The 26,043-nt window shown below is 43.7% G+C and overlaps 1 protein-coding gene across 2 annotated transcripts in view; it reads left to right on the top strand.

The window, feature by feature from the left end:
* ZCCHC4 (zinc finger CCHC-type containing 4) overlaps positions 1 to 2,476 on the top strand; it is a 299,886-nt gene extending 297,410 nt beyond the window's left edge. For both annotated transcript variants that reach the window (XM_069202157.1, XM_069202158.1), the window contains one exon: positions 2,217 to 2,476. In XM_069202157.1, coding sequence (XP_069058258.1) covers positions 2,217 to 2,343 — 127 coding nt within the window. In that variant the 3' untranslated portion in view covers positions 2,344 to 2,476. The remainder of the gene's footprint in view (positions 1 to 2,216) is intronic.
* The last annotated feature ends 23,567 nt before the right edge of the window (positions 2,477 to 26,043 follow it).

Raw genomic sequence — 26,043 nt, 5'->3', positions numbered from 1 at the left:
GGAGACAGTCATAGCAAGGTAGACACGACTAAAACCGCACCCCACAGACCTATCTGCTAGTTTCCACTGACAGATTGATTTTTGGCAGTTGGGATACAGTCTGATCTTAAGGAATGTGGGGGCTAGTGGCGTAACTAAGGCCCCTCAGATCCCGCGGAGGGGGTTGGGGGGCTGGAAGGGGAGCCCTGAGCTCCAGGGGGGCCCCCTCAGCAGAGTACCCTGGCCTGAAAGTTCCTGAGTGAATTCGGGGTGACGGCTGAAATTGTGTTTTTCGTACGCCACTGTTGGAAGCCTAGGGTAAGGCCTATTATGGTGGTCCCTGCCTGGAACAAATTTTAATTTTATTACTCATAATCTGCTAATTCAGTAACTGGGTCACACAAAAACTGGTAAAATATGTTTTGCCCAGGGCTCCAAAATCCTTAGGATGATTAGGAGTTGAGAAAAAGTTCAAGGTAAGCAGAGAAGATGTGAGGTTAAGATAGGGAAATAGGTGGAAAAGAGAGAAAATTCACGTTCCCTGGGGGCCCATGCAATTGCCCACTTTGCCCGTGCCTTAAAAGGTCTGGATACAAGTGAAGGAATGAAGCTAGAAAGAACGAGAAAGGGCATGGGGACACAGAAAAGGAATGACAGGAAAAAAGGACGAGCAAAACATAGACAAACAGGGTACATTATGTGACACATATAAATTGACTTGGAACTTAAACCGATTTGTCTAGAGCAGTGCTTTTTTCTAGATTCTGTAGATCACAGTAGTGCCTTTGACTTTTGACAAACCATGCCCTAATCAATTCACTCACCACCCCTTGTGTGGGGTGTACTACGGTATAATTGTTCACAGTTGTGACATCCATGTTTTCAGGAGTAAACTCAGTTACACCTATCACATATTATTTTGTTGCTACCTACCAGGCATAAATCAAACCATTTTCACTCCAAAATGACAATGAACCAGGCCCCTGTTCGTGTCCCTTCATGAATGTATTTGTTTTTGCAGGGGCTTGACGGGCATCTTTGACCATTTTTGTTGTGGGAGGATTCCCTGTATCTTTTTTCCTAAGAAACACGGAAAGTAAAATAAAATGCTAATTCTTATTTTGGCAATATTTTTACTTTCATTGCTTCCCTAGTTACATTTTCACGTCCCCTTGCCAAATAGCATGACGAGTCTTGAGTGTGCGCTGCAATCCCCACTATGGATTCTTGGATGTTTTGGGATCTCGTGGTTGGATATCCACGTTGCACTGTATTTTACCATTGAGATTGCTTGCTTGAAATACCGCAGAGCACCGCTGCTTATGACTTGATGCTCAATGAGCTAGATGTGCTGGACAGAGGGTGAGATCACTGTTTCTGGGTTCAGCTTGTATTGCCAGGATGCAATCAGTATGTTGATATGAGTGGACCCTGACATGCTCAATTATCAAAAATGTTTCAAATTTATGGACAGTCAGTAAAAGTAAAGTTCTCTTCAATTGCTATCTTTGTTGTCTGGTGACGTCAGCAATAGGCTTTGAGTTTAACTAGTGTCTTCCTTAGACCTGGATATACTGTTAGCGAAAGCTAATGCTGCAAAACCCTACATTTGGGTCATTGGTATTAGGGATCATTTGGGATTTTTATATTGAGGAGAGTGAAGGAAGCCAAATTTCAATGTAAATATATTGAACAATCAACACTTTACATGTAACTGAGGCTGCTTCAACCATCATGGTGCTGGGTGCAACAGACTTCCCGGACCATAGTTTCAAATTGCTAAAATAAGAGTTGTGTAAACAATTCAACTGACAATAGCAAATTAAGACTGGTTTGCAAACTAATTGGTTATTGAATATATTAACCAAGCACTGAAGGCTATGAAAAGATGGTTGCAGCTATGACCATAGAAGAGGGAGCAAACTGCTGTAACATGAGCAATGGTTTGTTTAACAAGTGTGGCTTGGACATATGTGACGAGCGCGCTGTTGTGTATTTAATCTTAGTTTTATGGGTTTTAAATTTGAAACAATTTGAAATTTATCACAGTAGAAGTTCAGATGTTTGATTTGTTCAAGCTATAGCTAAACATAGTCATTTGCGAACTTAGCAAAACAATTTAGTTTGCAGATTATGGAAGAACAGATTTCATGGCAACATGGCAGAGATTGATAGGATTTTGGTCAAGATATCCAATCAGAAAACCTATAATGCTTTTCACAAATTTTGTTTTGCAGAGTAAAACTGAATCCAGGCAAGAACAAAAGGAAGATAAAAATCTCAAAACTGAAAGGGAAATCGATAAAGCATACTGCAGTTTCAAATAAGAAGAGGAAGAAGAGTAAAACGAAAACACCATCTTGACCTTATTCAATGCATTTTTCTTTCATAAATTGCCGTCTCTTTCTCTATATGGGATTGACATTTATCTATTTTTATAAATGTTATTTACAAAAAACATTAAAAAAAAATAAAACACATAAAATCAGCTGTACAAGTGTGGCATATATGACGAGCTGCCATTCCGATTAAGATGGGAGTAATTATGATGCACAGTGTACAGAATGCAAAACAAGTTAATACCACATAGATGATATATTATTTTAGCACATTTGTCAAGCACTGTTATTTTTGGTGTAGTCTCAGTATCCAATCCTTCTACTCTTCTTCTTCCTCCTCCTTTTTCATGCTTGATAGCTAAACTCTCATAAGTGGAAGCGCGTCCACGCCCTAGCAGTTTGCTGCTTCGCAAGAAGCAGAGTACGGAATCTAAGTTGAGGGTGGGCCTCTTCTTCACCGACAACAAGCCCGTGAGACAAAACCTAGCGGATTTACCTAATCACCAGCCCAAGCATTCTGCAAAATATTCCAAATTCTCATCCCAAAAGTGTGACACAACCTCGCATTCCTGCAACATATGCCAGAAGTCCGCCTCTTCCACCAGCACCTGGGAAAGGTGGAAGCAACAATAGCTTCAGACTTTCATCAGCTATTTATAGTAAATCAACTTAAACCTGTTGCTGTGAGAGACACATTTAGGGGCAGATTTATTATAATATAGCATAACACATTCAGGGTCTACCAGTTCCATTTTCAGGTTTACCTCCCATCTCACCTTCACCTTACTCACAATCTCAACAAACGTTTGTTTCGCAAAAAATAGTATCAGGGAGTTTAGCACTACTATTTTCTGCATCTGTAGTACCTTGCAAAGGCTGCCCAGGCCCTGTCACCTAAGCCATCAGGGCTAGAAATTACCAAAAACTGTTGGGTCTCACATTATGCATCTATCTTCAAAAAGTAATTTTCAAGTCGACTCCAGTATTATATTCTGCACCCCAATACTCTTCAAATCCATCCCCACCCACCTGCAGCCCCCACCATCCAGTGAACATGGGATGCTTCCTGGAACGTCACAGGTGTTGCTCTCCAGATATATAGCCAGTTCCTTTATCTGCACGGTTCACTCTGTCCTAATTCTCTACTCTGAATGATCTTCGTAGGAGCTGGCAGAAGTTTGGGCTTTTTCCCAGGCAACACCGGTTAAAGCAATAGGCTTTTTTTATTGAGGATTAGCCGTGTCAGGTTCATGATAGAACTCTGTGAGAAGACAATAAACCAGTCTACAACATGATGCAATTCAGCAGTTTAACAAAAGGACTCAGAAAGTAGGGTTTTCTACCTACTTTTATCATAAGATAAACCCCTTATTGTAATGCTACACTTGACGATTTCTTATCCCATTAAAAGGGTGTGAGCATCATATTCAGTTTTTTAAAGTAACCCTTTGGGATGAACGTAGGCATGACTTGGAAAACATAAATCAGGTCAGGCAGGGGAGATCATTTTAATAAAGGTGATCTGTCCAAATAACCACATAGGTACTATGCCCCCAAAATATCCAGAACATTTGTTTTACTTAATCACTTCAATTACATTTACGTCACATACTATCATTGGCTCAGGGTTAATTAAGATGCTTTAACAGTTCATTGGTCAGGGAGTCGCCAGAGTGCCTGGCTCCAGGATGGTCACACTCTAGTGAGGCATCTTGTGCCAGTGCAGTAATCTGCTAGAATCCGAACGACATTCTGCACAAAATGAGGCGTTATAGGCTCCTAGCCTAATCGCTCATGCCACTGACATGGAATCTGTCTCTGGCAGCCTACAAACATTGCAGAAGTGCTCAACTGCAGAACATCCGAGTCGGCCTAGCTGTACCTAACATGGCACTGATTGCGGCTCTGTGGCCAGAATTTGCTGCCTGCCCCCTCTTAAGACCCTCACACATCTGCTTGCTCTTGCCAGGCCCCCCATGTTTGGGTCTGAGACACCTGAGACTTGGCTGGCCTGAAGGCTGCCAGGCAGGTGATTGAGCTGACCTCATGGGTTCTGCCTGTCCCACCCGGAGCAGTGGCCAGCAGTCTTGGCGCGGGGCCCCAACCCATTCATATTATTGCCTAGAGCACCCAGGGGCAGTAGAGAGACTCACGGGGGTGAGGGGAGGAGGTGGTGTCCCCCTTCAGCACACACTTGTCAGAAAAAGGATTTTCTCTGCATCACTGCGCCCCTGTCTGTTGGAATAGCAGGCCCACAGGCATTTCGTAGGGCAGAGATCGCCACCAAGACACTTCTTGCTTGAGCCCCTCCATCTACTCTTCCCGTGCCTCAGTGTGGAAAAGTCTCCAACAGTGACAGTGAGTGTGACCCACCTCCAAATACCCGGGCCCCGCTCGGTGTATCCCAGGTCTGCTACAACCAGGGGTAACTGATTGCAGTGCTTGACCCCACCGATACTGTGTCCTGGCTTCTCGTTGTGCCTCCTGACATTTTGCAAACTGGTTGTGAACTATCCCCCTCCCTACTTGATCTACCCAGCTTTGGCGACTAGACGTGGGCTTTGGTGACGTAATCACGCCTCACACAATCACCAATACTGACCGCTATAAGGAAGTCGGATGCCATGCAGGTCAAATTTCAATTTAAGTCAAAGAGGGCTATCTGTGGGCTGAACAAACCCATCACAGGCTCCCCCATCGGAGTAAACAGAACTGGACATGCATGTGCTGATGCTCCATATTCAAAAAAAGTTTGACATCCATAAGTACCAAAAAAGACACACGCAGTACCAGAGTAGAGAAACTGGCGAATATCCTTGAGAAACATGAAAAAGTGAATTACCAGGGCAGAAGGGTGCATTTCCCAATTGTAGGATGACACACCTGGCTACACTGAAAAAATGCTGCATATGAGTAAAGTACTCAACATCCTACAAGCCAAAAATGAAGACCTAGAGGAATGATTGAACTACAACTGTCTGTACATAGTGGGCATCCCTGAATCAACCAACACTGGCAAGATAGCCAACTATGTGGATTTTCTCCCGAAAAAACTGTTGGGTGCTGAACATTTCCCCTATTATTTGCTGTGGAACACATCACTCACAGGGGCCATGCAATCAGAGGCCCTGGATTCGGTAATAGCAAGACTCTTTAACTACAGGTATCAAGATGTGGTCCTGTGCCTCACCCCTAAAAAACAAGAGCTAACGTGCAAGGGGTCAGCAATCTGTATTTTTCCAGACTTCACCATTGTGGTGCAAGTGGCCAGCTGTGAATACATGTCTGTCTAGTGGAAGCTAAGATAACTCCAGGTTAAATATGCACTGCTATATCCATTCCATCTTAAGGTTATGTACAAAGATAAGGTGCATATCTTCGCCACAACCCAGAAAGTGGAACTCTTTGGAATTAATAATGAGTTTCACAAAGGATCGACGTGCTAACGCATCTCAGACATAGGAGGAGGGGGTGATTGACGTAGAATGTGGATATCATAACCGTTATCATGGCGGTGTTGTAACAGTCGCCAGACCAGTGACAGCCTGTTAAACATAGCCACTATAGAAGCCAGAGTGATCTTCATTCTCATCCAAAGGATGCTGACCGATTGATCAAACATTTACACCTGGACCGGCAAGCACCCCTAATTTAGAGGTGTCATTAGGCTGGCGCCCCAGATTACCCCCATCGGTCAATATAATCTGAAGCAAAGTAAGATAGTAAATGTTGAATGTTCTGTTTAGTTTGATATGGTTGTCTTCACTGGTAGATTAGGGTGGCTAGTGTGTGCAGGAGGAAAGGCGTTAGCTGGCAAGTATGCAGACAAATCACTATACTTATGCAAGGCGTAGACTCAATTTAATGGTAGCACATCAGTGAGGAGACCCTGGTGAGGGCACAGTCTGGAGGAAACAAGCTACCACCCAGTCCATTGTTGTTATATGAACTAAATGAATGGCTCTCCTGAGCCTCTTCCTCTCCGCCTGCTGACTTGGAACATGCAAGGCCTTAATAACCCTTGTAAAATCAGACGGGTCTTGGCGTACACGATCATCATAAAATTAGGGGGGAAGCATGTTACTCTGCCTAACTCCTATGACCCCATACTGATGACCCTGAATTCGTCTAAAATCCTCTTGGGCAAATGCAAAGTACTGGCACCTCACACAATACGTGGGGGGGCAACCTTGACCTTGGACTGCACAAGCAGCTCAACTGCTCTAACTCCACCTCACTCACCATGCATTGGCCATAGCACTGACCCATATCATGGCCGAACACGGTCTGAAAAACCTCTGGAGAACTCACTTCCCCGCCTCCCCAAATGGGGGTTATGCATTTTCCACAGCCCTTGGGTCTTGGCCACGCCTGGATTACTGGCTAGGCACAACAGATGCAAGTGGATGGATTACAGAGATAGAGCACCTACCGTGCACCCTGTCAGATCCTAAGTGGTCAATGGTCCCCACAGTCTTTACTTGATACTTTATTTGCAGAAGAAGTTACAACTGAAATTAACTTCTTTCAAAATAATGATGAATCAGTGCAATCCCCTGAGATTCTGTGGGAGGCCTTCAAGGTGTACATGAGGGGTATCTGCATTGCAAAACAGCACAGTGTCCTCAGCGCACTGCGCAGCAGTCCAAACAAGCTCGAAAAGGACGGTGGATTCCTAGAGGAGGAATATGCTACTGCTTCATCCTCTGCAATTCTACAAGAATTAAGACAAAAGCACTCAGAATGTATAGAGACGGTCACCTCAGAACCCTTAGCTTGTGCCATCTGAGAATTACACAGAAAACAGGGGCTTGCATTCTCACCTCCTAACATTAAGTGACGCTGTAGGTGGACGGCATCACACTCTACTTAGAAGACCTGGCAGAGAGCCTGACCCCGCTCATATGGGAATTTACCCTATTCTGGGTGGTCTTGAGGATCGCGATAAACTGGAATAAATTACAATTCTCCCATTCATGCCGGCTACGCTACCCGGAACACTTAGGGCCCTATTTATACTTTTTGGTGCAAAACTGCACTAACGCAGTTTTGCACCAAAATGTTTTGCACCGGCTTGCACCATTTTTAGCACCAGCTGGGCACCATATCAAAATAAATGACTCTAACCAGATTAGTGTCATTTTTTGACACTAAGGGGCATATTTATACTCTGTTTGCACTGAATTAGCGTCATTTTTTTTAAAACTCGAATTCGGTGCAAAACTAACTCCATATTTATACTTTGGTGCTAGACCTGTCTACCGCCAAATTTATGGAGTTAAAGTAATTTTTTGGAAATGGAAACCTACCTTGCCTTAATGAGATGCAAGGTAGGCGTTCCTGTGCAAAAAATGACTCTATGGCCTTAATGCCATATTTATACTCCCATGCAAAAATGGTGCGAGGGGTCAAAAAATGGGGCAAAGCTTGCTTTGCCCCATTTTTTAAAGCCTGGGTCAGGGCAGGCGTTAGGGGACCTGTGGGCCTATTTCCATGGTGGAACACCATAGAATAAGCCCATAGGTGCCCCCTCACCCACACCAGAGGGACTGCGGAGGATGGGGGACCTCAACCTAGGTAAGTATTTTATTTTATTTTTGAAAGTGCCATAGGGGGCCCTGAAATGGGCCTCCATACATGGCACAGGGTGCAATGGCCATGCCCAGGGGACCCTTGTCCTCTGTGCTGGCTATTGGGGTGGGGGGCATGATTCCTGCCTTTTCTAAGGCAGGAGTCATGTGGCATGGTAGGTTTAGCACCATAAAATGACGCTAATCTGGTTAGAGTCATTTTTTTTTACTCTAACCTTCCTAAAGTCATTTTTTGGTGCTAAACTCTCTTCTTCTATACTGCCAGCCCCACCCGACTAAAGTCTTTTTTTTTTAAATGTTTTTTTTTACTCTAGCCTACCCTTTGCACCGGCTTGCACCATTCCATAAATATGGTGCCCGGCTGGTGCACAGAAATAGTGCAAGCCGGTGCTAAACTTTTTGGTGCAAAACTGAGTTAGTGCAGTTTTGCATCAAAAAGTATAAATGAGGGCCAATCTTCTGTAAGTTTGTGCCACTTTTTCGTCAAAAAACTACGTTAATGCGGCGCAAAAAAAGTATACATCAGGGCCTTGGTGCTAGACGGGTCTAGCACCAAAGTATAAATATGGAGTTAGTTTTGCACCGAATTAGAGTTAAAAAAAATTATGCAAATTTGGTGCAAACAGAGTATAAATATGCTGCAGAGTATAAATATGCCCATAAATACGGCGTTAAGGCCATAGAGTCATTTTTTGCACAGGAATGCCTACCTTGCATCTCATTAAGGCAAGGTAGGTCTCCACTTCCAAAAAATGACTTTAACTCCATAAATTTGGAGCTAGACTGGTTTAGCACCAAAGTATAAATATGGAGTTAGTTTTGCACCGAATTAGAGTTAAAAAAATGACGCTAATTTGGTGCAAACAGAGTATAAATATGCCCCTTAATTTCCCTCTAACCTGGGCTACACACTCCATAAAACATTTGAGGGTTTGGATTTATCAAGATGGAGGGGGGTGATCAGAGACAACCATGGAACCTTCATGGCTTGTATTGAGAAGCAAGTCCACTGCTGGGCAACTCTTCCATTGCCCCTGATGGGATGGATAGCACTCATCAAGATGGCCATACCCTTTTTACTCTATTTGTTCACCACCACCCCTATACTGTTGACTCAACACTTTTTTTAAGACCCTCAAATAGAGCAAAAAGAGTAACGTTCCCCCATATATTCCAGGAGGCTTATTTAGTATTGTAACTCCAGTCGTGGAATATTTTGGGGGAAAGTTATAAATTCTCCAAGGAATGGTTGAAAAGTAGTAATTTTGAGTGACAGAAAGTGCTGCCCTGAGGGCGCAGCTCTTGGCAAAAAAGCTATGACTGTCGACTACAAACTGATTATTTTCTCGCCTTAACAATCCCTAACTCATTTCCCTTTGATAGCACTTTTATGTAACAACACCTTCATCCAACATATGCATAAATGGGGGGTAGTGACGCTAGGCAACCTTTTCCGGGACGGGGGCCAGTTTTTGGGTTTGCCCGACTGAGGTGGATGGTGCCCACTGGACTTTTTCATGTATCATTGCCTTGGCGTATGCAGAGAGTACTACTACTCAACCTTTCCACAGAAACCGCCAGCATCCAACACACTGTCTTTGTTCCTACTGCGCGCACAGTCAGGCCTATGGTGACCAATCTATACTATTCAATACAGGCAGACTCCGACACCCACAGAAAGCACCATAGCACAATAGTACACTGATTTGGAGGCCCTCATTTCGGATGCACATACTGCTCTGGTCAAATAAGGAAGCTCTCCCCTAAAGGTAGACTGTGACACATCTATATTAAATACCTCCATAGGACCTATCATACACCCCCTAAAACTATTCTCATTTAAACTACAGGGAGTGCAGAATTATTAGGCAAATGAGTATTTTGACCACATCATCCTCTTTATGCATGTTGTCTTACTCCAAGCTGTATAGGCTCGAAAGCCTACTACCAATTAAGCATATTAGGTGATGTGCATCTCTGTAATGAGAAGGGGTGTGGTCTAATGACATCAACACCCTATATCAGGTGTGCATAATTATTAGGCAACTTCCTTTCCTTTGGCAAAATGGGTCAAAAGAAGGACTTGACAGGCTCAGAAAAGTCAAAAATAGTGAGATATCTTGCAGAGGGATGCAGCACTCTTAAAATTGCAAAGCTTCTGAAGCGTGATCATCGAACAATCAAGCGTTTCATTCAAAATAGTCAACAGGGTCGCAAGAAGCGTGTGGAAAAACCAAGGCGCAAAATAACTGCCCATGAACTGAGAAAAGTCAAGCGTGCAGCTGCCACGATGCCACTTGCCACCAGTTTGGCCATATTTCAGAGCTGCAACATCACTGGAGTGCCCAAAAGCACAAGGTGTGCAATACTCAGAGACATGGCCAAGGTAAGAAAGGCTGAAAGACGACCACCACTGAACAAGACACACAAGCTGAAACGTCAAGACTGGGCCAAGAAATATCTCAAGACTGATTTTTCTAAGGTTTTATGGACTGATGAAATGAGAGTGAGTCTTGATGGGCCAGATGGATGGGCCCGTGGCTGGATTGGTAAAGGGCAGAGAGCTCCAGTCCGACTCAGACGCCAGCAAGGTGGAGGTGGAGTACTGGTATCATCAAAGATGAGCTTGTGGGGCCTTTTCGGGTTGAGGATGGAGTCAAGCTCAACTCCCAGTCCTACTGCCAGTTCCTGGAAGACACCTTCTTCAAGCAGTGGTACAGGAAGAAGTCTGCATCCTTCAAGAAAAACATGATTTTCATGCAGGACAATGCTCCATCACACGCGTCCAAGTACTCCACAGCGTGGCTGGCAAGAAAGGGTATAAAAGAAGGAAATCTAATGACATGGCCTCCTTGTTCACCTGATCTGAACCCCATTGAGAACCTGTGGTCCATCATCAAATGTGAGATTTACAAGGAGGGAAAACAGTACACCTCTCTGAACAGTGTCTGGGAGGCTGTGGTTGCTGCTGCACGCAATGTTGATGGTGAACAGATCAAAACACTGACAGAATCCATGGATGGCAGGCTTTTGAGTGTCCTTGCAAAGAAAGGTGGCTATATTGGTCACTGATTTGTTTTTGTTTTGTTTTTGAATGTCAGAAATGTATATTTGTGAATGTTGAGATGTTATATTGGTTTCACTGGTAATAATAAATAATTGAAATGGGTATATATTTGTTTTTTGTTAAGTTGCCTAATAATTATGCACACCTGATATAGGGTGTTGATGTCATTAGACCACACCCCTTCTCATTACAGAGATGCACATCACCTAATATGCTTAATTGGTAGTAGGCTTTCGAGCCTATACAGCTTGGAGTAAGACAACATGCATAAAGAGGATGATGTGGTCAAAATACTCATTTGCCTAATAATTCTGCACTCCCTGTACAGGAGCACTCCTGCTGTGCCCAATGTGGCGAGGCAGAGGCCTAAGATTGCATTTGTGGGATATATAAAGAGGGTGCCACACACCATTAGGCACTTCACTACAGTAGCAGTACTCCTGGCCAAACGTCGAGTGTCCTGTGTGTGGGAGGGCACCTATGTGCACAAGTTGCATGACTGTTTACGCGACCTGTCCTACTGTAATGACCACTTAGATGCATCCCAAATGCACCTGGGCCCCTCTGCGCCAATACTTGTTGAGTCATGATATCGAGGGGGACTAGACAGTCAGGATGGGTGGCAAGGGCAGGCATGAATGTGCAACCAGCCAGCCATCCATAAGTGACGGGCCTGTAAAGGCTGCAGTGCTGATGACTGGCGTGCTGACACGTCAAAGAGAACTGCACCAGAACTTAAAGCAAAAGGGTGAGATGGCCACATCCTCGGATAGATGAACAGTCTGTTACCAAGTGCTTATACGTACGGATATGTAAAAAGCTTTGCACACATCACTGTGATGTTCTGTTGTACTTTTTTGCTTTGTCTTTATGCTGTATCATAACAAAAGCTAATAAAAAATCGAAAAACCCAATTCAGTGGATATTCGGAAGGTACCATAAATAGGTGAGTGGGGGAACAACTGACTTCCCCCAATCAACACACACTCCAGATACGTTCCCATACTCCTCAAATCAGTACCACAAGAAACCCTGAGTCTGGGTTATTCCGATACAATAATACATCATTATGCTATTGTAAAATGATATGTAAATATTCTCAGCTCCCTGCACCAATATTCCTTGATATAAGATTTAAGTGTGTCTCACCAAACACGCCAGGTGCTCGGTTGTTAGTGCGAATGTCAGTGGGAAAGATGGCAGCCCTGGTGGGTGCCTCTAAGATTGGTCAAAGTCCAAGATATCTTGTTGGTATGGATAAAGAAATCAGCTATCTTGGAAGAATGTCTACCCTAACTGTAAACAGGCCACTCCAAAGTGTCAAAGCTGTCAACAGTAGTCAGGGCTGGCTGCTTCCTATGTGCATCTCATAGTAAGAATAGTACTGTTTCTACCAGGGATAAAACTACACGTATCGATATAAGCCAGTGCAGGTATTAAAGTGGGCTATGTGGACGGTACCTTTGCCAATACCGTAACTTGTACTTTTGTTAGCGACAGCAGTCTGAAACTGTGACTTCTTTGCCCAGTTTGGGGATCAGCACCACTAATGCCTCTAACATGATCTCTACTAAGGTTCCCCTGGACAGTGCTTCCTCCGAGATCCTTTGTAACCTGGGTTTAAACAGTTAAGTACATTTCACAAAGAATTCAGTAAGCAAACAGACAATGGAAGGTGCCTTTAATGTGCTCATTTCCCTGATCACGACCCCTGTTTCTTAGTTATTGGAAGGTCTAGAGGTTCTCAACACTTATGTGCTAGGATAGGATATAAAGCCTCCAAATTGGTCTTGGAACTGATGCCTAAGAAGTTGTGTTACAAGATCCTACACAGGCCTGAAATATTTAATGATCACTGTCTTGTCTGCTCAACCTGAGGGAGGCTATAACAGCCCGGCTGCCTTACTTGAATTACTTACCTTCAGCTATAAATAACAGACACAAATATAGTCAACACGCTGCTCATAACCTCACTAATCTTTCATTTGTATTCAGGATAATTCACAGCACAACATTAACCAGTGTGACCGTTACCTGGGTGTATGCCAGGTTTTGCTTTTTGTAGACCGTCTTTTTCTATATTTGCCATCTGCTAAGAAGTGCACAGAGCATGGCAGTGGCATGAGTTGTGGTGTTCCTTGGGTTATTTATAATGTGCCACATTCATCTGCCATGTACCCTTTCTGCACAGCCTTCGGTCATGCCCGGCTCCCATACCGCTTCGGCTGTGTGTACAGCAGGAGTTGCTTAACACCAGACTTAGTAGTCCCTGTGGAGATTGTTATATATATCTCTCTGAACCCCTCAACAATAATTATGATGTTATAGTTGTGTTGATCTTCATTACCTCCCACTCCCTGAAGGTTAGAAAAACTTTCTGTTGAGCAGTAGCATTAACCTAAGGTCCATTCTTACATATTCACACCCGTATTTATCAAGGTTTTGCGTTGCCCTTGATCCACACAAGGGGGCGCAAGGAGACGCAAAACCTAAGTGAGATTTTTCAACCCACGGAGGCCACCATCCGTGGCCCTGCATGGCTTGATAAATCTAGAGTTGCGCTGCCTGGTGATGCTCTGCCCCAGAGAGGTGTACCATGAGTGGAGTGTGGGTGTTCCAGAGCAGTCACCCATGTATTTTGGCGCATTCCCAGATTTACCATTAGTGGTAGACCTGGAAATGGATCAAAATGTTTTTCTTCCCAAGGTTAAGGCTTAACAACGAGAGATATCTTTATTTCTCAATTTTTCCTCTTTCTGTGTGTATGTGGTATATATTGGAATGGTTGTAATGTTGAGGGGGAATCAGAATACAGGGAAATTCTATGGATGACTATTGAGGCTTGCTCCTTTCCTGGCACGTACTTGTTCATTAATAAAATACGTTCAGAAGACTAACCCAATTCCAGTTCTTCATTGCAGTGGTGACGAGGATTGGATGGAGCAGTGTTTGACAGCTCTTACGTGGTTCCAGTCAGTCGTGGTCCACGCTGGGTCCTGTTACGATGCTTCCTGAGGTTTCTAGTTGGCTTCTAGCACATTGGTGTGCGGAGTTTTGCCAGCCAGTGTGAAGTACCATGATTTATAATTTATACATGGCTGCCGATAGACTTCCCTTACTTAGCGCCACATAGCGATGTGTGACATCAACTACTGCAGTAATTTTTATGCATGGTCATGTCTAGGCCTCCATCACCATATGACATTGCATTGTGTGACGCTTTCCAACTGCCATCTTTTCCAGGGTTGCGGAATGCACAATGTGTGCATCTGAACTGATGGACACCAGGGCATGTCATGCAGTGACACACTGAATTTAACTTTGGTGGCCATTTTGCTTTGAGATTTCAACATCCTGACACTTGATTTGTGACTTTTCCCAGGTATTTTCCATCTTTATCTCTACGGGCTGCTGTCACTTCCTTGTACTCAAGGAGAGTGGTGTCCGGTGATCGGCACACTGTGGCCCATATTTATACTTTTTTTAGCGATGCATTTGCACCACTTTTTTACGCAAAAGCAGTGCAAACTTACAAAATACAACTGTATATTGTAAGTTTGCACCGCTTTTGCGTTAAAAAATGACGCAAATACGGCGCTAAAAAAGTATAAATATGGGTCTGTATGTGTTGTGCTGGTAGTCTGTTTCGGTGATGAGCACACGCTTATGTCTTAATGTAACAATTTTACCACTAATTGTGAGAGTATCATATCATTTGCCTGTACATGATAATCAGTCTTAGGTTACAATGTAGTTGAGAATAATTCTTCTGTAGTTCATTTATTATTGTCCTTGTTACTTACATATTAGTACTGGGATAGTGTAGTGGTATGTTATGGCTAGCATCCAACCACCACAGTTTTTTTTTTAATCTGAACCAGGAGAACCTCCCAAACAATGGGAGTTATGACTTGTTTTGTTCGAAGCTTATGTGGAGGTTTTGGAGGAAGGCGAATGTTCTCCTGAATCGAGATTAACCTTACTTAAGCACAGGTCAGGTTTTATTGGGATGTGGGATTTTAAGAATTTTCCCCTTTAAAGAATCCTGGTAATGCAGACGTGGCCATTGAGATGTTTACATTTGATTCTGGAGCACAGAAGGAAGAAGAATCAATTGACCAATTTGTGGCGGTTTTATGAGGACTAGCTGTAACTTGTGCTTTTGAGCATGTGCCATATGATCAAGTCTTGAGTGACCAAATACTAATGAAGGCTAAATCTAAGAAAATACAATAAAAGTTATGGTCATGTGGTGAAATGTCCTTGAAAGTGGCAGTGAATGTTGCGAAAAATATAGAAGTTTCTGAAAAGTGCATACAAGTTAGAAAGAAAGAGAATGAGAGTTTATTCACTGTCAGGACAGTAGGGACTAATAAAGGGAAACATTTTGATGCCATAATAACTAGTAGTAATGCCAAGGGGTTGTTATGTTATAGATGTGGATCAAATGCCCATTTAGCCAATTCTAAACAATGTCCTGGTATAAGCAAGATATGTACTACTTGCAAGAAGAAGGGACATTTTATCAGAGTGTGCAAGAGTGCAGAAAGGAAGGTTATTCTTGTTGCTGGAATTTGGAGGAAGAGGAATTAAGTATGCAAGGGGTGGTTTTAAGTGTACTGGATGAATCTGCATGTGGTAAGAATGAAATGTGCTGGTGAGCTTGCCTAGCTGTCATTTAAACATTTATGGCATTCATGTGGAAGCTATGGTGGATTTGTATTCTTGGTACACCATAATGATAAAGACAAGTTTGACAGGTTGTGGCCGGAGAGGGAGATATATGAATTTGTTGTAGATCCAGGCAGCCATACTGGCCATAGAATTCCCTTGGTGGGGTTTGTATGAGCGGATTTGGAATTTGAATCGAGGGAAGGCCATAGAGGAGTTTGTTGCTGACAATGATGAAATGATTTTAGGTTGGCCACATATTACGGATATGGTATTAAATTAGATCCAAGGTCAAATCCGCCAGTTTAAACTGTGCATAAAAAGATGCAGGCAGCTAATGTGGAAGAAATATAAAGGAATAAACAACACATTTCCTTATGTATTTGGTGTCTCCCTAGGTAAACTAAACTGTTTTGAGCGTAACATTATTCGACACAAAAATGTACTTCCTGTAAAGCAAAAATTGAGAAATGTACCTTTAAATTATAGACAGAAATGAAAGAAAAAGTTCGGATTGGGTGTCTCCAGTTGTGAGTTTGCTCAAGTAATGTAGGAACCTGACACTATGTGTGGACTTGAGATGTTTGAATAAAGCTATTTGGGTGGATACATTTCCACTAGCAAGCCTGCAGGAGTTGACGTTGTCAATTATTAATGCCACAATATCTTCTACAATAGATCTTACAAGTGCATATCATCAGTTTGAACTGGATGGTGATTTGAGGCACTGTACGCCATTCATAACACCCAAAGGAATGTTTCAGTATAAGAGGATGCCTTTTGGTCTTGCTAGTGCTTCTGCTGTATTTCAAAGGGAAATGGCCAGGATGATATTTTAATGTTCGGAAGGGATAAAGTTGAGCATGATAAACATTTAAGGCAATTGTTATCTGCATTTATGTAGAATGGATTAGCAATAAAATATGAGAAATTAAATTTTGGAAAGCATTGAGTAGAATACCTGGGTCATGTAAAAGGTATCCAACCAAAAAATAGTCATGTTGAGGTATTTTTGAGTGCTCTTGAACCAACAAGTAAAGAACAATTTATGTCCTTTTTAGGATTACCAGAATTTTATTCTGGTTTTGTTGAAAATTATGCTGCCAAAGTAGAGCATTTACAAATAAAAATTAACTTTTGTTGGTTCCACAAACAGGCAGAAAGTTTTACTGCCATCAGTAATGAAATATTGCATACCCCCTGTTTAAAATCGTTTGATATGGGAATGGATTGCGTAATCTCAGTGTGTGCCAGTGGGTATGGTGTTGGTGCTGTCTTGTCTCAAAGGAAGAAAGGTGCTGAATTAATTGTAGCATATGCTTCACACCCATTAACACAATCTGAAAGAAGTTATTCAGCCATCGAAAAAGAGTTGTTAGCAGCAGAATAGGCTGTAGAATTATTTAGATTATATGTATCAGGATGGAAATTTAAATTTTGCACAGACCACAAACCATTAGCAAACATTTTGAAACCTGGTGCCAGTAACAAAATCTGACACCAAGAGTGGCAAATTGGCATCCAAGTTGCAGATGTACAATCATGGAATATACATAAGAAAGGAAAACAATGTAGCAGATGGTTTATCACATCTACCATTGAATATTGAGAATGAATCTGAGGTAGGTGAATGTGAAGTGGCCGTCACGTACGGTGATGTACATTTAGGTAAGGGTGTGGAATGTGAGTATGGGAATTAATTATCCGAAATAGAGTGGATGCAGGAAATGGAGAGGGACATGGAATTTAAGATGATCACAAAGTATATATCTGGAGGCTGGCCCAAAGAGCGTCAATTACAAGGGGATTGTTAGGCATTTTGGAAAGTGAAGTGAAAGTGCGTGAAATTATTGTTAAATTTGGTCATGATGGGTATGTAGGTATGTCAAGTACTAGGAGGAAAATAAAAGAAAATGTTTGGTGACAAGTTATGGATGCTATGGTGGATTGAGCAGCTAGGAACTGTGTAGCATTTAATGCTAGTGATAAGGTAGCTAAGCCCTGTGTTGTGCCATTAGGAACAGTGGATTTATCGGATGGACCATGGTGAAAGTTAGCTATTATTTCACTGGGCCATTTTCTACATTGCCTTCCAGGGAAGTGTATGCCACAGTATTAAATGATTACTTTTCTAAATGTCCGGAAGTATGTATGGTGAGTAATGTTACGAGTGAGGTAGTAATTGATGGTTTTTTCGAGGGAAGGCATTCCAGAAGTTTTAGTTATTAATAATAGTGTACGGTTGACATCGAAAAAGATGCAGTCACTTTTTGAAGGATCGTGGAATCAAGTATGAAAAAGTAACCATGTACCACCCTGAAGGCAATGTCTAGGTTGAATGATTTAACAGGCTTATTAAGGAGGCTATTCAGTTGGCTTTAAAGTCTGGCTTACGATAGAAGTCGTCTCTTCAAAATATGTTATTATCCGACAGGATTACTCCCCATTCGGTGACTGATATAACATAATTTGAATTGTTAGTAGGGAGGAACCCTTCTTCCAAATTTGTTCCTTGGTGGTTGAAAGTCAGGAATGAGGTAATGTTTGGAACAGATGTGGATCCTGAAATGAAAAGAAGGGTAGAATCTTATCAAATAAAACCTCAGAGAAGACAGAATACTCATGACAAAATGCCCAACATAAGTGTGGGATGGTATATGTAAGCTGACCAGATTTTGTGGAGAAGAGTGGCTCCCGATGGTCAGAACCATCGAAGGTTCTTAAGGTTTTGGGAAGTGCTGTCAAACTTGAAGATTGAAAAGTGTGTAATTCAAGGTGTGTAAGTCATTTTAGGGTGATTGGACTTGACAATGATATAGAGGGCTAATTGGGTGAGGATGTGAATGGCTATATGATGGGTGATGATACGTTTGAAGACGTAGAATGGGAGGAACCGGGTTCGGTTGTTGGTGAGGGAAGGAACAATGTTATTGACGGTGGAACAAAGGTGTTGGCTGGGAAGGTCTAAGATGGACTGGATGTTCGATTCCGTTGTAGTGCGAGGTAGAAGAAATTGTGTGGTTGTCTTGATGATTGTCTGTGTGGATGAGTTTAGGTGGGAAAACAGCCAATCATTGTCAGTATTAGGATTTCATCATGGATTTGATTTCCTGTATGTATTTACAGTGGGATGAAATTTGGAGGTTAAAGAATGAATATGTTCAGTATTATATTTCACTGTATTTATATTAAACTTAGTAGAATGAATATTTTCATGAATATAGTTTCACTGTATTTATATTGAATTTAGTATGTTGTCATAATTTCTTCTATTTATTGAGCAGCGGTTCCTCCATAGGAGTGTCGCCCCCCACATTGCTGAGCAGAAAGTGTGAAAAATAAAATGCTTTTATTGCCATTTTTTTTTTTTTTTACTCGCAAGCGGACTGCGAGGGCAGGGTGGGGCCAGTGCGTCACTGCTGCCAATGATTGGCAGCCGTAAGGAGTGGCCACTTCAGTTTGGAGTGCGCATGTTGGTTTGGCCTGCTACCTAGCTATGGACAAACCAACATGCACAATTCAAACTACTTGAGAGCAGGCACAGACCTCCAGTGCTTTTTGGAGCGCCGAGGCAGCCCGCTCCAGCCAATCAAGATGCTTCACTCATTCTGCATGACAATAGCTTCTTGATTGGATAAAGGAGGTCGCTGTGGGACCTTGGACTGGAGCCAGAAACGGCGAGGACTTGCTGTTAAACATCGGGGACGTGATGCTGGCAGTCTAAGGTAAGTTAAAAAAAAAAAAATTCAAAATGTAATGTTTGTTTTGCACCCCTCCATTTAAATATCACCAACCGCCACTGCATTTATTGTGTTGTGGTTTTGAGGTTGTTGGGTGGAAGTTGTGTGGTATAAGTTGGAATGTTGGGGGGGGTTAAAATAAGAGGGAATTCTATGGATGGCAGTTGAGGCTTGCAGAGGAAGGCTGTTGGAGTGAAAGATGTAAGATGGCACCCCTCCTTTCCTGGCACGTACTTGTTCATCAGTAGAATACATGTGTAGAAGACCTACTCGATTCTGGTTCTTCATTGCGGCTTTCCCAACAATGCTACATTCTGCAGCACACATATAAAGTGGAAAATGCATCTGAGGGTTGTATTTTTGCAGGAAGGTGTCCCTTCCTTCACAAAAACAATCCTGCCTACAAAGCAGACTCCCTTGCAACATGATGCAAGGGTACCTGCATTGGCGCTAGGCAGCCAAAAGTGTGCCAGTGCTGGGAAAGAACAGGAATGCGTCTTAATACATTAAATACAGCACATTCCTGCCCCTCCCCTTTAACATAGTGCAGGAAGATGGTTTGCTACCTTGTGCTGCTTGAACGATTGTTGAGGCTTGTGACTGGACTTTGAACTGGAAGAGTGAGAACAGAGGTGCAGATTTATCAGAGTCCTTGAAATTCCAGGATGGGTTGTGTTTAGTTCCTTGTAGCAATAGAGTGTAGTATTCAACCATTACTGCCTTGCCTTTTTTCCTCACCACAGTCGTTACATAATATAAGACATGCTTCACCTCGAGACAGTTCCCATACCAAATACTAGTTTCACTTTAGAAACCTTGATTACCTTTCTAAGGATTTGCCCTAACTCCCGCTACATATCTCTTTTCAACATCAGAAGATACTGTTTTTGCTGCTGCCTCACTTCAGAGACAGCATCACACACACTGTGGCTGTAATGTATTTTATTGTACTGATTTATTTTTTTCTGTACTGGCTCTCATCCCTACTACAGCAGGAAACATATTTAAGGACACAGCATGCACGTGGCTCCATGGTTGCCCAGGTCTAGTGTGGTAGCTGGAAGGGGGTGGGATCCATCTGCATGGCTGGTTCCATTCAACAGTCGGCAACTAACAACCACTTCTCTCTGTAAGAGAAATTGGTCAACCCTTGTGGAGTCGACTGCCCATATGGATGTAATCATGAGAGATTCCTAGAGGCAACGACTCTTAACTGACAGTGGGATATTTATGGGTTATTTTGCTTTAGGTGACACTCAAAACAACAACATAGGCGAAGAAGTGTTCAGCAAAGCGGCAACACTTGAAGCATGAGGAGTTAAGCTATGAAGGTAACCTTTCCATCTCAAAATCGGATTTGCAGACGATTCAGAAAAGGAAAATGATCCTCTCCGTATAAGCAAGCAGCAAATCTGGAGGAGGTATGTGCACCTATATCAAAAAAGCTGGGTTTTGAGCCACATCGAATGAGGAGGTGAACTCTACGTCCAATATGATATGCCTGGTAAAGGTGTATAAGACTGTAAAATTCTTGTTGTAGAAAGAATGGAAGGACATGGATAAATCAGGGTTTCTTTGTTTCCCGTCAATAAATATTAATTGGACAATTTTAAAGAGGAATTTCATTAAATTCTAACTATAAATTCAGTTCTAACTAGTATGGCCTCTACATCTCTGGCATTGCAGCCTCTAATTTTACACTGAGGATGAGCAGTTTTACAACATATGAGGCTCAGACGTTAGTGAAGAACTTACAGTTGCAAAATGATCAAATATAAGGAGAGGATCCTTCCTCTTTGTAGGTTTCAATGGAACTTTTCTTTCAGACAATTGATTTTATTTGGTCTTCTGCAACTACGGGTGGTGCATTAAATACTGCAAACCCAGTATATGTGGCTGTGGAACACCCTTTTAGAATGGTAACTGCTAGAGGAACATCTTTTATAAGAAGGAATCCAGTTCAATCCTTGCAAGATACTAACATACGGTCAGGGGGCTGTGACGTCAGAAAAGTCTTGGCCAATTCAGAATTCTCAGTAAAATCCAAAAGCATGAATATATATGTATTGATGAATGTATGTATGTATATGATGTTTCTACAACACAAACCTAGCCAAAAGGTGTATCGTAACATCAGATTGAAGTACATCCAGTATAATTACACCCACAGGATATACCTGACGCCGAACAGAGGTGATGCTAGGCAGTACCTAAAGGTGCACAGTACTGGATGCAGACTTCTTTCCTATAGCTTAGGAGTGAGCACACCTGGGGGGGTACTGGGAAGACGTATTTGCAAAACTTAGTGCAACCTTGGACTGTTAACTAGGGAATACTGTTGAAACATGCCTGCTGGGTAACTTCCCTAGATGCATGCCCAAAAGAGTTGGGAATCGATTTGTAGACCTGGCCCTCATACTAGCCAAATGGAGAATCGTCATGGCATAGAAGACGACAATGGTTTCCAAGGTTAAGACATGGGTAAGAGACATGACTTTGTGGGCTAGAGCTGAAAAAAGGGTGCTGATGAGGGAAGAGCCCTGGGGAAGGGGGGGAAGGGGGATGGAGATGGGGGTAGGGGGGTGACGTAGATTTACCTACCATAGCAGACCTGTGAATGGAGATAGTTGATAAATGGGAACACCGGATGGGGACAGAGAATTAGCTGGAGGAGATGCAGGTGGGAAATGAAGCAGTGGCTGGAATGGGAAAGGAAGTGGAGATCATTTCCCTGCCCTCATTGTCCTGTGTGCATACAGCCTGTCTTCAATACACGTCTTGCCTGGGCTAGGCAACAGCTATACTTGTGCATTCCCTTCAGACACCCACAACACAGGATACTCTGCATTCATCTGCATACTGATGGCTCTTCCTGGGAGGAGGTTGGGAAGGGCTCCCACTTACATTTCAGAGCACACACAAAATGGTTGATTACCTCCCACTGACAGGCTGGAGCCAGGGCTGGGCTGAAAGGGGGATATGTGCACTTGAAAACTTTTGAAGTTACCCCCCACATCAAAGGCACGTTTTAGTATAGCTACTGGGTTTCTGACCCCCTAAAATCAGATCACTTCTGGACCAAGAAGAACCTCTGCTGGAGTTAAGGCTGCTGCACTGATAGGATAGCTCCACTGGTGTGACAGACTGCTCCTAGGAAGTGCTGTCCTACTTTGCTGCAATGCCCTGCCTGCCGACCTCTGCCCTGCAGACTACAGGTTGCACCCAGACTGACTCCAAGGGCATGCTGGCTTCCCCCTGTTCTTCACAAATTCTCAGGGACAACAAAGACCTTGCCATGTTAGTCTTCATCAACCAGGATCTGCATCTCTTTCTGCAAATCACCATGCCAACCCAGTGCCCACGGGACTAACCAATCTTCCCTGCCAGTCACCGGACACACCTTGCCCTGTGGTTAAAAGCATCCCGCATCCCAACTGCAGTGCCTGTAGCTTGATTTGTAGTGCGCTCTATGGAGTCACACTTTGAAAACTCCTGCAGCATGGTGCCTTCTGGTCCTTTGTTTCACAGGAAGCCTCCCTCGCGTCTAAGAGATTCCTAGGGGCGCTAGGCTCTTCACAGCAGCAACCACCAGTTTAGCAGCAGGCGAGGCCCATCCTTTAGGGCGGAGGGGCCATGCACCCCCACCTTTTGCCCCTCATGAAGAGTGTCTTTCAGGCTGAACAAAGGTCAGCCTGACACACTCTTTATTTTCAGCTCAGACAGCCAGAAGTGAGACATGCGCGATTTGCGCAGACTCCTGGCTGTCTGAGCTGAACTTTGCTGGGCTGAGGAGATCACAGCTCCTATGGGCGTGACCTCCTTGGCTCAGCAAAGGTGCCTCGAGGCCCTCCCCTGGGTGACGAGGAAAGCGTCACCCATTGACTTTGACCTTAGCACTTCAGGTTTAAGCCCTGAAGCGCCCAGGGCGAGTGTCAATCAGTGACACTTCGTCACAGAATGGGGTGGGGTCAGCAGTCTCACGGACCCCATCCCACTCTGTGACGAGGCTGGGACTGCTGCCTTCCCTGAGGGAAGGCAGCATCACCAACCCTCCTGGGACCTCGAGGCTGAAGGTAAGTGTGTGTGTGTGTGTGAGATGTTTTAAAATGAATGTTTGGTGCATGTTTGAATGTTATGAGTGTTGTTAATGGATGTGCGTGCGTGCGTGTGTTTGTGAAAGAATGAGTGTGTGATCTTTTAAAATGAATGTTTGGTGCGTGCATGGTTGAATGTTATGAATGTGCATGCATGTGTGAAAGAATGAGTGTGTGAACTTTTAAAATGAATGGTGCGTGTGTGCATGTTTGAACGGTATGAGTGTAAATGGGTGTGTGTATGTGAGAGATGTTTTAAAATGAATGTTTGGTGCACGTTTGAATGTTATGAGTGTTGTTAATGGATGTGCGTGTGTTTGTGAAAGAATGAGTGTGTGTGATCTTTTAAAATGAATGTTTCAATCAATCAATCAATCAAGGATTTATAGAGCGCACTAATCACCCGTTAGGGTCTCAAGGCGCTGGGGGGGAGCTACTGGTCGTAGAGCCATGTCTCGAGGCGTTTCCTGAATGTCAAGAGGTCTTGGGTCTGGCAAAGGTGGAGTGGTAGGGAGTTCCAGGTCTTGGCGGCTAGATGAGAGAAGGATCTTCCTCCGGCGGTGGTGCGGCGGATGCGGGGGATGGAGGCGAGGCTGGCGGAGCGAAGATTGCGGGTGGGGGTGCGGAAGGTGAGTGTCGTTGAGGTAGGCTGGGCCTGTGTTGTGGAGGGCCTTGTGTGCGTGGATGAGGAATTTGAAGGTGATCCTCTTTGATACTGGTAGCCAGTGAAGGTCTCTGAGGTGGGGGGTAATGTGGTCACAGCGTGGGATGTCCAGAATGAGGCGGGCGGATGCGTTCTGGATTCTTTGCAGTTTTGTTAGGAGTTTGGTTGTTATTCCTGCATATAGGGCGTTTCCGTAGTCCAATCGGCTGCTGACCAGGGCGTGGGTGACAGTTTTCCTGGTTTCGACAGGAATCCACTTGAAAATTTTGCAGAGCATGCAGAGAGTGTTGTAGCAGGAAGAGGAGATGGCATTGACCTGCTGAGTCATGCTAAGTGTCGAGTCCAAGATGAAGCCTAGGTTGCGTGCGTGGGTGGTGGGTGAGGGTGCGGTTCCTAGGGATGTGGGCCACTAGGAGTCATTCCAAGTTGAGGGGTTGGTGCCAAAGATGAGGATTTCTGTCTTGTCTGTGTTTATCTTGAGGTGGCTTGATTCCATCCAGCTGGCGATGGCGTGAAGTCCGTTGTGGAGGTTGTTCTTTGCAGTTGTAGGGTCTTTCGTGAGGGAGAGGATGAGCTGAGTGTCTGCGTAGGAAACTATGTTGATGTGGTGGGTTCGTGCGATGTTGGCGAGAGGGGCCATGTAAACGTTGAAGAGCGTGGGGCTGAGCGAAGATCCTTGGGGAACGCCACAGATGATTCTGGAAGCTTCTGACAGGAATGGTGGGAGGCGGACTCTCTGGGTTCTGCCTGAGAGAAATGACGAGATCCAGTGAAGTGCCTTGTCGCGGATTCCAGCGTTGTGGAGGCGTGTGCGGAGAGTGTGATGACATTCTGTGTCGAAAGCAGCAGTGAGGTCCAGGAGGATGAGTGCTGCTGTTTCTCCTTCGTCGAGCATGGTCCTAACGTCGTCTGTGGCAGCAATGTTTGGTGCGTGCGTGCATGTTTGAATGTTATGAGTGTTAATGGATGTGCGTGTGTGAAAGAATGAGTGTGTGAACTTTTAAAATGAATGGTGTGTGCATGTTTGAACGGGGGGGTGGTGTGTGTGTGTCTGTCTGTCTGTCTGTCTGTCTGTGTGTGTCTGTGTCTGTCTCTCAAAGGAACTCCCTGTTTTGCTCACGCCCGCGGCCTCCGCGCCCTGCACAACACTGCACCTCATAGCACTTCAAACGTACACTTGAACTTACAGTTCTGCTGCTTCCCCGCGGCCCTAGCCGCATTCCTCCCTGCAGCACTGGGAGAGAGACTTGACTGACATCGCAACACCCGGCTGCTCTGGAGGGCAGAGCATGATCGAAGATAATACTGTAAACTGTCTAGAGGCCAATTTTTAGCAGCCGGATGGGGCATGAGAGGACATTTGTAATGGAAAAGAAATTTAAAAAGCACTATAAAAGTAGCTTTATTCTACTTTAATACCCTATCCCATTCTAATCTTGGGGGTAGATTCCAGAGTAGACAAAAAAGAGAAAACTAGGATGTAAAAAGATAAATGATAAGGTCAAGGTGAAAAGGATACAGAGAGCATCGTAGTGAAACTTTGTACTAAATGTGTGTAAGAAATGCTACTTAAGAGAATGAGTCTCGGACATTCCTTGAGAATGCCACTGATGTCACCTAAGCTCCTAATGGAGTGTGCCAAAACTGCATATATAACAGGCTTCATTTAGAGTGTACCAGTGACTGATCCATCAGGCAATGGGGGTTTTAGTAGCAACTCAGCTGTCAGATGTTTCCTGATCAAATCTAGCAGCCTAGGAAATTTGGAGATGAGAACTCTATAGGTAGAAGTATTACTCAGAGACACTTTATTTCTCCTAAGGTATTGCACTGTGCATGTGTACTGCATTATGTAGTACACATTTGAAATGTTTTAAAGTTTGTCTAGGAATAGGATT

This window comes from Pleurodeles waltl, chromosome 1_2, assembly GCF_031143425.1.
Source record: "Pleurodeles waltl isolate 20211129_DDA chromosome 1_2, aPleWal1.hap1.20221129, whole genome shotgun sequence".
Lineage (NCBI taxonomy): Eukaryota > Metazoa > Chordata > Amphibia > Caudata > Salamandridae > Pleurodeles > Pleurodeles waltl.
This window is presented reverse-complemented; position numbering and strand designations above follow the sequence as displayed.